The following is a 14,212-nucleotide window of genomic DNA, read 5'->3' on the forward strand; positions in this document are numbered from 1 at the left end:
GGAAGGGGAACATGGAGCATGAATGATCCCAGGTTTTCTCTTTCATTTTTCTAAACCGCATGTATACTAATCACTTTCTTGATTTTATTATTAACATATTTTTAAATATTTATTCTGTCATAGCATCAGGCTGCTCTTGAGTTTTTACTACTCTTGTAAGTCCCAAAAATGGTATGAATATCTTGGCTTCCTTCTTCAGGCATGAAAGACGGGATTCAAAGAGGCTTAGGGAAGAAATCCATCCCTTAGTCAGAGCAGCCTTGTAAGACTCCTTTATTGTATTAATATTACCTTGCAAAATTACAACTGTTTCCACCACCCTCTAGGTAATCAAATGATATCAAGTGTCATTTTGTATCTATTTTTTAATCAAACCAATTAGCCAGCCAGAGTCCCATAAAGCCAGCATTTTCAGAGTCAAAAGTGCCAATTTCACCTGTAGTAGCATAATATAGAATTATAGAATTACGACACCATTGACCTGGTCACTGAAGCAATTTTAATGCTTCATTTGTAGACGTCATTATTATCCACAATGAGGGACTTCTAGGTAAAGAATATAGGAAGAGTCACCACTTTGTTGGCTTCTCCACGGATGGGGACTGGGGTGGGGGGCTAGACCACCCAAGAAAGGAAGAATTCTTCCTCCCAAGAGTTCTTGAGGTGAGTGTGAGCTGGAAGAATGGTGGTTTGGAAGGTTTTTAAAAGTTCTTCTTGAAATTCTCATGCACCCAGTCTAACCCCACTACCAAGGAAGAGCATAACATTAGAAAATGAATTACCACCCTTGGGTCTTCTGCCACCCCTGGGTAGGTGTCCTCCCAGCCTTGCACTTCTGAAGCCATCAATCTTAAATACATGTTAGCATGTTTCCTTATGAGTCAACAAAACTTGATTAAATTCACCTTTGTCCAAACATCAATTTACTTGGGAAGAAGCATGTCAGTGAGAGATTCTGCATACCCACCTGTCACTCATAGAATTGCTCCTAATAACAATGTTATCAGAGCAGGAACCAAGATAGAGAAAATGGCCTATTTCAGAATTTAAAAATTATTGAAAATTAATCTCATTGCAATTATGTCTTTTATCTAAATGGTCTATTTTAAGCATGCTCTAGACTACTGCCATGCTACAAAATTTATGAATTTAACAACAGAACGCTGGTGAAATTTCTTCATCCACTAATGCAAAATGAACAAATTATCCCAGTTGAGAATTTTCTTTAACAAATGTTTTAATATATACTAATAAAAGATGTGCTAGAAAATTTTTTCTTCAAACTAAATTTATCCAAAGATGAAATGGGTTCCCAAGCGAGGAGTTAATTTCCCCCAACACTGGAAATATTCAAGCAGGAGTTAACAGCTCATACCTGAGAGATATTGCTGAGTTAAACTGGCATTAGTAAAGGACCAAGATGACAAGTACAATTCACTCCACCTAGAAGATTCTGTAATCTCACCCATTATATAATCTTGGGTAAAAAGACAGAGTACAGTTACAGTTTAGACAATTAACCAGATAATTGTTTTAGTTAGAGGCATCTTCTACATCCTGTAGAAATGTAAGAATTTTTCAGTGCCTTTTAGCTTATAGTCAACATAGAGCATCTAGGAAATCACTGTGATTTCCTCCCCCTCACCTAGGCAGAGTTTTTAGGACTATCCCAGGCATGAAAATATGGAAGACTAGAAGCTTTATCATATCTGTAAGCAAATTTCCCTGATCACCTCTCTGTGGATAAGGAATCTGAAATGGATTTTTTTTTTTTTTTTTGCATGTGATTGGACTTGGGTTTCCCAGCTTTCTTGTGGCAAATATAAAAAAACCCATTGACCCTCATGACTCTGATTTCATTTCTGAATATGTCTTTCAAGAGAATTCACGGCCAGAATCCCCAGACATGAACAAAATGAAACACAAGTTTATCCTTCTCCCCTTCCTTGGAAGTAACAAGTCTCAACTTCAATCAAACCACACAGAAATTTTCATTTTTGAAACGATGTCCTTATCATTTGAAGATTGTAGTCTGTCTTCTTCTGTTGCATTTAAATAAACTCTACTGTCTTTTATTTTCTTCCCTATTGTCAGTTCACCCATCCTGGCCTAAAAAGGGGACTCATTATTTTGCATTGCATTGTGCTGGATCCATTCATCAATCCTCCAATGTGGAGGGTTCATTCATCAATTAAGAAAATATAGTAGTGGCATTTTATTAAACTAATTCGTAGGCTGTTTCTAATGTACATTCTTTACCTGTATGTTTCACTTTCATTCTAACCAAGATTTACATAGACCCAAATTTTTAACACATTCCCTTTCTTTGTATCATGATCATGATCAAATTACATCACTGAAATATACCAAAGAAACCTGATCATGAACCTATGAACAAGATCACCTTACTCTGAAAATAGCAAGGTAGAGCAGCCAGTGAGACCCTGCACTCTAGAACAAACTCTCTGAATTCTCTATGTACAATCTGTGAAGGTGTTGTTGAGTTGCTCAGTTATTCGAATCCTCAGTTTATTTATCTGCAAAATGAGGATATGATAAACAAGACCTTCCTCAAGTGTCATAATAATTAAATGAAAACATCCATGTAAAGTGTGTAGCACAGCACCAGCCTTGAACTAGGTATTAGTCCTTATTATTCAAATTTCTTACTCTAGATTTTCTACCTTTTTCTGAATCAACCAAGACCCTACATGCTGAGAAATAATAATATTCCAAATTCTAATCTAAGATCTCCAAGGAAGTATTTGTAATTTGTTCCAAGTGTCTGAATTTTGCCACCAACAACTGACAAGCTCTTTTACATATCTGATCCTCATGCTTCTTATCTGAAACATATATATCTTATCTTCTTATATGAAATGCGTGTGTGTGCATGCATGTGCGTGTGTGTGTGATTGCCAAGTTCTCCTGTAGATAAAGGGCTCAGTAAATTATAAGAGTTCACAGGTCATTTCCAAGAACACTTTTTCTAAGGATCACAGAAAACATAAGAATTCTACCCAGTGGTGGGTAATCTTTCAAGAAGCAAGGGGAAGAATGAGGGCAGGGTCTTCTCCCAAGTCAAAACACCACACATGAGATTACCATTTCTTTAGAAGACTCCTTTAAAACATGGTGGACCAACCAGTCAACAACATTGGGGTCACCACTTAGTGCAAGGTACAATCCTGTACGGAGGAATAGAAGACAATATTCTGCAAGGCAAGCTTCACATAGATGAAGTATGGAAATGACATAAGTACAATTAATTGGTTGACAGTAGGAAACATTTATATAGCGTTATCATGTGCAAGGCACCGTTCTAAGCACTTTGTATATATTACCTCATTTCATCTTCCCAGTAACACTTAGATAATTCCTATTATTATATCCATTTTCTAGATAAGAAAACTGAGACATAGAAAACTTAATGATGTTGTCCAAGGATGCATAGGTGTTAGAGCTGGGATCCAAATCTGGTTAATCTAGCTCTTGATTAGTTCATGCTCACACCTGAGATATAAAAGGATAAGGGGGGCCAGGTGAGAACAGAACAGGTATGACATGAGGAGTGTCTAACTTTGATAAGCACACTGCTAACTTAATAAAGCTATGAGCTAGAGTGTTCAGACTATTACCAGTCAAGAGGAAGTGAAATGAATCCCTACTCAATCATTCTAAGCCAATTAGGAATTTTCTTGTTGAAATCCTGCTCTCCTTATATTTCCAAAGTAACAATGCGCCACATTCTGAAACACAGGATTTTATATTTGGTGGACATCAACTTCACAAGTATTATAAGATTCTTCTTCCATACAGCTATGCTATGCTACTTCAAACAGAAAAATAATAGAATGCTTCAGCATTGTCAAACTTATGAACTATATTAATGTTCCCATTTGACAGATAAGAAAAGTGAGGTTCAAAGAAATTAGCTTTGCTCACAATAAAACAGTGACAAATATAAAAGCAAAGTGAGTCTTTATACTTTGTTTCCACCCAATGTGCCATCTGAAGAAACTGGAAAACAGTATCTTATGCAACCTTAGTCTGGACAAATGATGATTACATCACATTTTTTAAGTCATCAGTAAAAAATATTCATGAAAAGAGTCACAGAGACTTATGCTTGGGATCTATAAGAAAGGATCTTTTCATAGGATCAAGGGACAATAATGGAAAGGAATCCTTCGCAAAGGAATGAACTCTCAGGGTCAGGCTCTCAGAGTGTTCAAGTTGACGGTGCTTAGAACCCTGAGATGCCCTGCTCAGGATCAGAGAAAAGAAACTCACTTTCCCAGATAAAGCAGAGAAGGTCATCAGATGAAATTAACAGACATTTGAGTGGACATCAAGAATGTTATGAGAAGGATTTCTGAATTTGGAAGGCAATGTTCAATCACAGCTCCAAGATGCTGTGATGATGGTAGTGATGATGACAGGTGGTGATGATGATGATGACGGATGACATAAAAGAAGAAAAGGAGGAATTTGAGTGTACTGATTAACTACACTGAAATTATTATTGCTGTTTTTAAAATTTCATTATCAAATCTATGCAACCAGGCTGGTTTAAAATTAATCAGCCAACAAAGAATAATTAGATCCTCTGTAATTGGTTGTTAGATGGAATTCAGACATTTATCTTTCTTTGAATTAACTGCTTTGTGGCTAATTCATTTGCCAGATGCTTTGTGTAGGCCTCTATGATTGTGATCTGTTCTTGGGTAGCACTATTAGTAACTATTAATCATATGGGTTTTCTCTGGTTTTATCAGGATTGAGGATGGCCTCGAGTGATTCTTCAGAGCCATGTTCCTGGTTCCCCTCCAGATAACAAGCAGGTTGTCAGCAAATGGACAGAGGCCTCAATACTGAAGAGTAGAAAAAGCATTGCCCTGCAAAAGCAACAAATATGCAGTCTCTGAGCAGCACTGAGCTTCACCTCGAGAGCTCGCCCACTATAGGATATTCTCCAAACCTTAGCTATGACACTGAGAAGCAGGGTTCAGTCTAAACCCCAGATCACACCAAGAAGTCAGAAGAGAATGAAAATCATGTAACTCGGCCGGGCACGGTGGCTCAAGCCTGTAATCCCAGCACTTTGGGAGGCCGAGGCAGGTGGATCACGAGGTCAAGAGATCGAGACCATCCTGGTCAACATGGTGAAACCCCATCTTTACTAAAAATACAAAAAAAAAAAAAAATAGCTGGGCATGGTGGCGCGTGCCTGTAATCCCAGCTACACAGGAAGCTGAGGCAGGAGAATTGCCTGAACCCGGGAGGCGGAGGTTGCGTGAGCCAAGATCGCGCCATTGCACTCCAGCCTGGGTAACAAGAGCAAAACTCCGTCTCAAAAAAAAAAAATCACGTAACTCTTGATTTCAAACACCATACCAACAACAGATTGGACTGATTGTATTATTTCTTGACCTGACTGAAGCCCTACCTTAGTATTGTGGACCTAGAGCATAAGATGTTGTGGGGCCTCTATTTGCCAGCTTTCTGTATGAAGTAACCACGAAATGCAAATCAGCGGTTACAAAGATCCAAAGTGAGCCTTCGCTTTCTGTCTACCGAAAATAAAATAACCTGCCTGCTACTAAACCTCTCTGTCTTCAAGGTCAAATCTGGGGTTTGGTTCAGGCTAATTCAAAGGCTCTAAAACTGAAAATGTTTTAAAAACTGTCCTGCTTTCTGAAAGAAGTAGATATTCTCCAGCTTAGTAACTCCAGGATGGTCCAAGAGACTAGGCAGAAGTAAGGCAAATACACATTGAGTGCTGACCTTCTAGACGCTTTTAAAGCTAGACAATGAAATTACTGAGTACTCTGGATAATCAAAATAAAGTTACCACCATTCCCTAGGGCTGCCTTGAGCAGACACAGAAGGGCATCAAGCATATTGGTCTATTAGTCTTGGCTTCCCCTTCCGTGAAATGAAAGGGCTATACTAGCTGGAGATCTCTTTGGCTATTTTCTATTTTAAGAGCCTGAGAATTTATTTTTAGTTTAAAAAAAAGAGGCAGAGAGACTTCCTGGTAAACCATTTCCCTGTGTTCCCAAACTTAACACGAAACAGAGCAAGATCCTTAAATGACTTAAGTTTACTCATGAAGAAAGTCAATGCGAATTTGATTTGCTGCATATATGGATGTGTGCTCTTCTGTCCTGTTAAAATAATGTTAGTTCAGAGGGAGGGGAAGAACTGGATAAGTTCATGCAAAGTCTCCCTCTCATTGTATTTATTCCTGGGCTCTCACTGGAAAGTTGGCAGGAGGCATGGGATAATGTTCTGTGAAGGTTTTATTAAGATATGAATTGTTGTTATTTAAAAAAAAAAAAATCTAATTGCCTTGTTTCTTCTTGATGTTTCCCTCAAGCTCAAACACTGCTAAAACCTAATTCTTCCAAAACCCAACTCTGCTGCAAAGTAACTCATTCTCTCTTTTTTTTTAATTACAGTATTCTCAAATGAGGGATGAAGTATTCAAGTCAAACTTGGTCTGTGCATTTATCGTTCTTCTGTTTATCACGGCAATACAAAGTTTGCTTCCTTCTTCAAGGTAAATATGAAAGAACTGATTGATCTGGTAAAATATCTTCGTGAGATTCCTCACCTGCAGTCAGTCAGCTGACTTTTCAAAGGACCAGAATTTAAAATAACCAAGTCCAGAACCCATACCAAAATGTTTGACACTATCAATGTCTATTGTGGTTGTCTTACTCTGCATAATAATCTCAAAACTCTGCCCAGACAATAATTTTTATTCCTATTTTAATAAAAACAATGAAAATTAAAATAGGTCCCACTCTTACTTGACATGACACCCATGAATACAGAAAATAAGTATAAGAACTTCAATCTTGGGAGGCCAAGTTGGGTGGATCACGAGGTCAAGAGATCGAGACCATCCTGGTCAACATGGTGAAACCCCATCTCTACTAAATATACAAAAAAAATTAGCCAGGCATGGTGGTGCTGAGGCTCCTGCCTCAGCCTCCCTGTAGTCCTAGCTACTCGGGAGGCTGAGGCAGGAGAATTGCCTGAACCCAGGAGGCGGAGGTTGCAGTGAGCCGAGATCGTGCCATTGCACTCCAGCCTGGGTAACAAGAGCGAAACTCCGTCTCAAAACAAAAGAACTTCAATCACCATTTACTTATGCTTTTGTTAGTATAACTCATTCACAGATACAGCATCATAGCTCCATGGGAAAGAAAAATCAGCACTGTAATAATAACACAAACACCTATTTAGTCACTGTTCTAAATACTTTACATACATGAACTTCTGGAATCCCCATGACACCCTCATGAGGTAGGTGCCATGATTATCTTCATTTTAAAGAGAAGGGAACTGAGGCTCATAATAGTGAAATAAATTGCCTAAGATCTCATGGTTCATAAGATCTCATAGTTATTGCCTAGATTCAACCCAGGAAGACAAGCTCTAGAGCCTGGGTTCTTAATTCTCTACTAGGCACATATTGTCCAGGTTATAGGCGCTCTAGCTAGGATTTGAACATGGTTCTGAATTAGTCCAATAGCCATGCTTTTTTTTTTCTCTTCTAAACTATAAGTTACCTCTTGCCTCTTTTCTCAGCTAAATTGCCTTCTACCCATACTTAACATGAGTCTTTCCTCTTCACATGGTTAAAAAGAATATCAACAAATATTTTTGATATTATTTTAATATAGGCAAAAGAATATTCTAGCCCCTGAGAATAATATAGTTTTGGAAGAAGAGGTTCTGTACCCTCTAAGACATAATTTAGTGGATGACAAAGACATTAACAGTGGCTCCCAGTTACTGAGCACTTATACATGCCAGGAAAGTACTACATCTTTCGCATGGATTGTCTCAAAAACCCTCAAAAATAACTGATGAGTAAGGTGGCATTCCAATTGCCATTTGTAGATGAGGATTTATCCCAGGTCACACATGTGTGTAACATCTGAGCTGAGATTTAAGCCCAGAGACAAAAACTGTGCTTTTAATTACTAGACTGCTTTGTATCAAAATTAGTTATTCTTTCTGACCACATCGCTCAAGGAAAAATTTGTAGAAAAGGTTTTGAGTCAAGTAAAATGAGAGTGGAAAAAGTAGGAGAGCATTCCATTTGGAAAACTGCTCTGGCAAAGGCACACAAGTAAGAAAGACCTTGTGTTTGTAGAATAGTGAGTATATGTGAGAGCCTATAGCAAATGGTTTGTGTAAGAATAGAATAGACACTATTGCTGAAAAAGGAGAGAACCAGCAGAAGTTCAATGTTCATAACTATGTTATAGACTTTGGAATTGATCCTGAGGAAAGGACACAGACCCTGGAGATTTTTAGGAAGATTGTAGCATAATGCTGTGGAAGAAAGATGTTCAACTTAACTACTGTGCAAAGGCAGGCCATGCTTGACCTTCCCCTTATTATCAGGGGACATTAGAAGGAGAGAGCAGATTCTGGGAAGATGATGGCATAGATGGGGTTTATATATATAATTGTACTTTAGGTTCTGGGGTACCTGTGCAGATCATGCAGGACTATTGCACAGGTACCTACATGGCAATGTGGTTTGCTGCCTCCAACCCCCCATCACCTATATCTGGCATTTTTCCCCATGTTATCCCTCCCCAACATTCCTGCCCCGCTCTGTCCCTCCCCTAGTCCCCCACAACAGACCCTAGTGTGTGATGCTCCCCTCTCTGTGTCCATGTTCAACATTCGCCTATGACTGAGAATATGCAGTGTTTGATTTTCTGTTCTTGTGTCAGTTTGCTGAAAATGATGATTTTCAGATTCATCTGTGTCCCTACAAAGGACATGAAATCATTGTTTTTATGGCTGCATAGTATTCTGTGGTATATATATGCCACATTTTCCTAGTCCAGTCTATCATTGATGGGCATTGGGGTTGGTTCCAGGTCTTTGCTATTGTAAACAGTGCCACAGTAAACATACATGTGCATGGGTCTTTATAATAGAATGATTTATAATCCTTTGGATATATACCCAGTAATGGGATTGCTGGGTCAAATGGAATTTCTATTTCTAGGTCTTTGAGGAATCACCACACTGTCTTCCACAATGGTTGAACTAATTTACACTCCCAGAAACGTGTAAAAGTGTTCCTATTTCTCCGCATCCTCTGCAGCATCTGTTCTCTCCAGATTTTTTAATAATTGCCATTCTAACTGGTACAATATGGTATCTCAATGTGGTTTTGATATATATTTCTCTAATAACCAGTGATGAACATTTTTTCATGATTGTTGGCTTCATACATGTCTTCTTTTGAAAAGTGTCTGTTCATATCCTTTGCCCACTTTTGAATGGGTTTGTTTGTTTGTTCTTGTAAATCTGTTTTAGTTCTTTGTAGATTCTGGATATTAGCCCTATGTCAGATGAATAGATTGCAAAAAGTTTTTCCTGTTCTGTTAGTTGCCAGTTCACTTCCATATAGCAAAAGAAAGCTCTGGAGTTTAATTAGATCCCATTTGTCTATTTTGGCTTTTGTTGCCAATGCTTTTGGTGTTCTAGTCATGAAGTCCTTACCCATGCCTATGTTCTGAATGGTTTTGCCTAGGTTTTCTTCTATGGTTTTCATGGTGTTAGGTCTTATGTTTAAGTCTTTAATCCACCTGGAGTTAATTTTAGTGTAAGGTGTCAGGAAGGGGTCCAGTTTCTGCTTTCTGCACATGGCTAGCCAGTTATCTCAACACCATTTATTAAACAGGGAATCCTTTCCCCATTGCGTGTTTATGTCAGGTTTGTCAAAGATCAGATGGTTGTAGATGTGTGGTGTTGCCTCTGAGGCCTCTGTTCTATTGATTATATCTGTTTGATAACAGTACCATGCTGTTTTGATTACTGTAGCCTTGTAGTATAATTTGAAGTCAGGTAGCATGATGCCTCCAGCTTTGTTCTTTTTGCTTAGGATTGCCTTGGCTATGCAGGCTCTCCTTTAGTTCCATATGAGGTTTAAGGTGGTTTTTTCCAGTTCTGTGAAGAGGGTCATAGGTAGCTTGATGGGGATAGTGTTGAACCTATAAATTACTTTGGGCAGTAGAGCCATTTTTACAATATTTATTCTTCCTAACCATGAGCATGGAATGTTATTCCATCTGTTTATGTCCTCTCTTATTTCCTTAAGCAGTGGTTTGTAGTTCTGCTAGAAGGGGTTCTTTACATCCTTTGTTAGTTGTATTCCTAGGTATTTTATTCTCTTTGTAGCAATTGTGAATGGCAGTTTGCTCTTGATTTGGCTCTCTTTTAGTCTGTTATTGGTGTATAGGAATGTTTGTGATTTCTGCACATTGATTTCGTATCCTGAGACTTTGCTGAAGTTGCTTATAAGTTTCAGGAGATTCTGAGATGATGGGGGTCTTCTAAATACACAATCATGTCATCTGCAAATAGAGACAATTTGACTTCCTCCTTTCCTAATTGAATACCTTTTATTTCTTTTTCTTGCCTGATTGCTCTGGCTAGAACTTCTAATACTATATAGAACAGGAGTAGTGAGAGAAGACATCCTTGTCTAGTGCCTGATTTCAAAGGGAATGCTTCCAGTTTTTGCCCATTCAGTATGATATTGGCTGTTAGGTTTGCCTATTAGGTTTGCCTGGTCCCAACCTGAGTTTGAGTCCTGGATGTCCTTGTTAGTTTTCTGTCTTGTTGATCTGTCTAATATTAATAGTGGAGTGTTAAAGTCTCCCACTATTATTGTGTGGCAGTCTAAGTCTCTTTGTAGGTCATTAAGAACTTGCTTTATGTATCTAGGTGTTCTTGTATTGGGTGCATACATATTTAAGACAGTTAGCTCTTCTTGTTGCATTGATCCTTTTACTAAGGATAAAAAATAAAAAGGATTTTATTTCTCCTTCACTTATGAAGCTTAGTTTGGCTGGGTATGAAATGCTAGGTTGAAAGTTCTTTTCTTTAAGGATGTTGAATATTGGCCCCACTCTCTTCTGGCTTGTAGAGTTTCTGCCGAGAGATCCATGGTGAGTCTTTAATGCCCTTCTTTGTCTCTTTTGATTTTTTTGTTGGTTAAAAGCCTATTTTATCAGAGACTAGGATTGCAACTCCTGCTTTTTTTTTTTTGCTCTCAATTTGCTTGGTAAATCTTCCTCCATCCCTTTATTTTGAGTCTATGTGTGTCTTTGCATGTGAAATGGGTTTCCTGGATACAGTGCACAATGGGTTTTGACTTTTATCCAATTTGCCAGTCTGTGTCTTTTGATTGGGGTATTTAGCCCATTTATATTTAAGGTTAATATTGTAATGTGCAAATTTGATCCTGCCATTTTGATGCTAGCTGGTTGTTTTGCCCAATAGTTGACAAATGTTTGCCCAACAGTTTCTTGATTGAGTCTATCATCTTTACCATTTTGTATGCTTTTGGAGCAGCTGGTACTGGTTTTTCCTTTCTATGTTTAGTGCCTCTCTTAGGGCTCATGTAAGGCAGGCCTTGTGGTGATAAAATCTCTCATCTATTGCTTGTTCTTAAAGAATTTTATTTCTCCTTCACTTATGAAGCTTAGTTTGGGTGGGTATGAAATTCTAGGTTGAAAGTTATTTTCCTTAAGGATGTTGAATATTGGCCCCACTCTCCTCTGGCTTGTAGACTTTCTGCCGAGAGATCCATGGTGAGTCTGATGGGTTTCCCTTTGTGGGTAACCCGACCTTTCTCTCTGGCTGCTTTTAGCATTTCTTCCTTCACTTCAATCCTGGTGAATCTGATGATTATGTGCCTTGGGGTTGCTTTTCTTGAGGAATATCTCTGTGGTGTTCTCTGTATTTCCTGGACTTGAATGTTGGCCTGCCTTGCTAGATTGGGGAAGTTCTCCTGGATAATATCCTGAAGAGTGTTTTCCAGCTTGGATTTATTCTCTCCATCACATTCAGGTACACTTTTCAAACATAGATCTTTTTACATAATCCCACATTTCTTAAAGGCTTATTCACTTCTTTTTATTCTTTTTTCTCTATTTTTGCCTTCTCATTTTATTGCATTGAGTTATCTTCAATCTCTGATATCCTTTCTTCTGCTTGATTGATTCAGCTACTGAAACTTGTGTATGCTTTGCAAAGTTCTCGTTTTATGTTTTTCAGCTCCATCAAGTCATTTATATCCTTCTCCAAGCTGTTTATTCTCATTAGCATTTCATCAAACCTTTTTTCAAAGTTTTTAGTTTCTTTGCATTGGGTTAGAACATGTTTTTTTAGCTCAGAGAAACTTGTTATTACCCACCTTCTGAAGCCAGTTTCTGTCAATTCATCAGATTCATTCTCCATCCAGCTTTGTTCCCTTGCTGGTGAGGAGTTATGATCCATTGGAGGAGAGGCATTCTGGTTTTTGGTGTTTTCATCCTTTTTGCACTGGCTTCTTCCCATCTTTGTGGATTTATTTACCTGTGGTCTTTGTAGTTGGTGACTTTCAGATGGGGTCTCTGAGTGGATGTCCTTTTTGTTGATGTTGAAGTTATCTCTTTCTATTTTTTAGTTTTCCTTCTAACAGTCAGGCCCCTCTACTGTGAGACAGCTGGAGGTCCACTACAGACCCTGCTTGCCTGGGGATCACCTGCAGTGGCTGCAGAACAGTAAGGGTTGCTGCCAGTTTCTTCTTCTGTTATCTTTGTCCCAGTTGGATACCCACCAGATGTCAGCCTGAGCTCTCCTTTATGAGGTGTGTCTTTGGATATACAGAGGTCAGGGAGCTACTTGAGGAGACAGTCTGTCCCTTATAGTAGCTCTGTTGGAGCTGAGAGCTCCTTTGTTCCATTCAGAGCTGCTGGGAAGGTATGTTTAAGTCTGCTGCATCAGAACTCATAACCAACTCTTTTCCCAGGTGCTCTGTCCTGGGAAGGTGGGGCTTTATTTACAAGTTCCTGACATGCTGCTGCCGTTTTTCAGAGATGTCCTGTCCAACAAGGAGGTAGCCTAGTCACAATCTGCCAGCAGAGGCATTGCTGAGCTGCCATGGGCTCTGCCCAGCTGCAGTGTGAAATTCCTTGCAGTTTTGTTTACAGAGGTATAGTTAGAACTGCCTCAGTAATGGCAGTCTGCCTCAGTAATGGCAGACTGCCTCAGTAATGTCAGACTGCCTCAGTAGTGGTGGACTCCCTCGGTAAAGGTGAACTGCCTTGGTAATTGCGGACTGCCTCAATAGTGCTGGACTACCTTGGTAATGGCAGACGCCCTTTCCCCCACAGAGCTAGACTATTCCAGGTCCAGCTGCACTTACTGCAAAACTGTCAATCTGGAGCGTTTCAGATTGCTTGTTTTTGTGGGAGTGGGACCTGCCGATCCAGATCACCTGGCTCTCTGTTTCAGCCCCCTTTTTTTCAGTGGAATAGGCAGCTCTGTTTCCCAGACCTTCCAGGTACCAGTTGAAATGGCCACCCAGATTTGTGTCAGTTTCGCTGTGCTGGCTGAAACAGCCATGCTGGAAACTCATGGCACTTTTCAACCCAGGAATCTCCTGGTCTGTGGGCAGTAAAAACTCATTTGGAAATGCAGTGATCACTCACCCTCTGTGTTGTTCTCTCTGGGAACTGCACTCCAGAACTATTCCTATTTGGCTATCTTGGATCCCACAGATGGTATATTTCTTAATCTCTCAGTATTCTCACAAATCAGAACAACTACATAGCAAAACCAAAATTCTTGTTGACTATACTTATAACCAAAAGGGGTGGTGTAATAGATCCACATATTCCAAAGTAGAAGTGGGTAGCAACAATCCCCCAATAGCCCCAAAATGTGTATGATATCAGTATCTGCATGGAAGAAAGCAGAAAGAAGTACTGGGCAGGCCACACCTGGGAACAAAAGGATCTCAATGTAGCCAACAGATAATCACTGAGAAGTACTGTGAGCCAAACTAAGAAAGCAACTGAAAGTGGGAAGGAATTTCCTCAATCCAATAACAGTTTGAAAGGCCTGAAGAGCTGGAATCATCAAGACACTATGAGCTCATGAAACTGATCATCTAATCTCCCTCTTGTGATAAAGTCTTGAGAGGAACTATGTGAGTGAAATCAAAATCACTTATGATAAGGGCTATAGAAAAGAATATAAAACCCAGTTTAAAGTGGGAATGGATTCTAACTATCAAGTTTTGAAAGACTACATGAAAGCAACCAAAGAGAAAGCTCTGAAAAGTCAAAAAAAGAAAAACTATCCAGAACCATGCTCTTTCTAAAAGTTCAGGGAA

The 14,212-nt window shown here is 39.1% G+C and overlaps 1 protein-coding gene across 5 annotated transcripts in view; it reads left to right on the top strand.

The window, feature by feature from the left end:
- ADCY8 (adenylate cyclase 8) overlaps positions 1 to 14,212 on the top strand; it is a 257,131-nt gene that overhangs the window by 168,215 nt on the left and 74,704 nt on the right. For all 5 annotated transcript variants that reach the window (XM_002807642.7, XM_035277484.3, XM_035277486.3 and 2 more), the window contains one exon: positions 6,465 to 6,565. In XM_002807642.7, coding sequence (XP_002807688.4) covers positions 6,465 to 6,565 — 101 coding nt within the window. The remainder of the gene's footprint in view (positions 1 to 6,464; positions 6,566 to 14,212) is intronic.

The sequence above is a fragment of the Callithrix jacchus genome, chromosome 16, assembly GCF_049354715.1.
Source record: "Callithrix jacchus isolate 240 chromosome 16, calJac240_pri, whole genome shotgun sequence".
Taxonomy (NCBI): domain Eukaryota; kingdom Metazoa; phylum Chordata; class Mammalia; order Primates; family Cebidae; genus Callithrix; species Callithrix jacchus.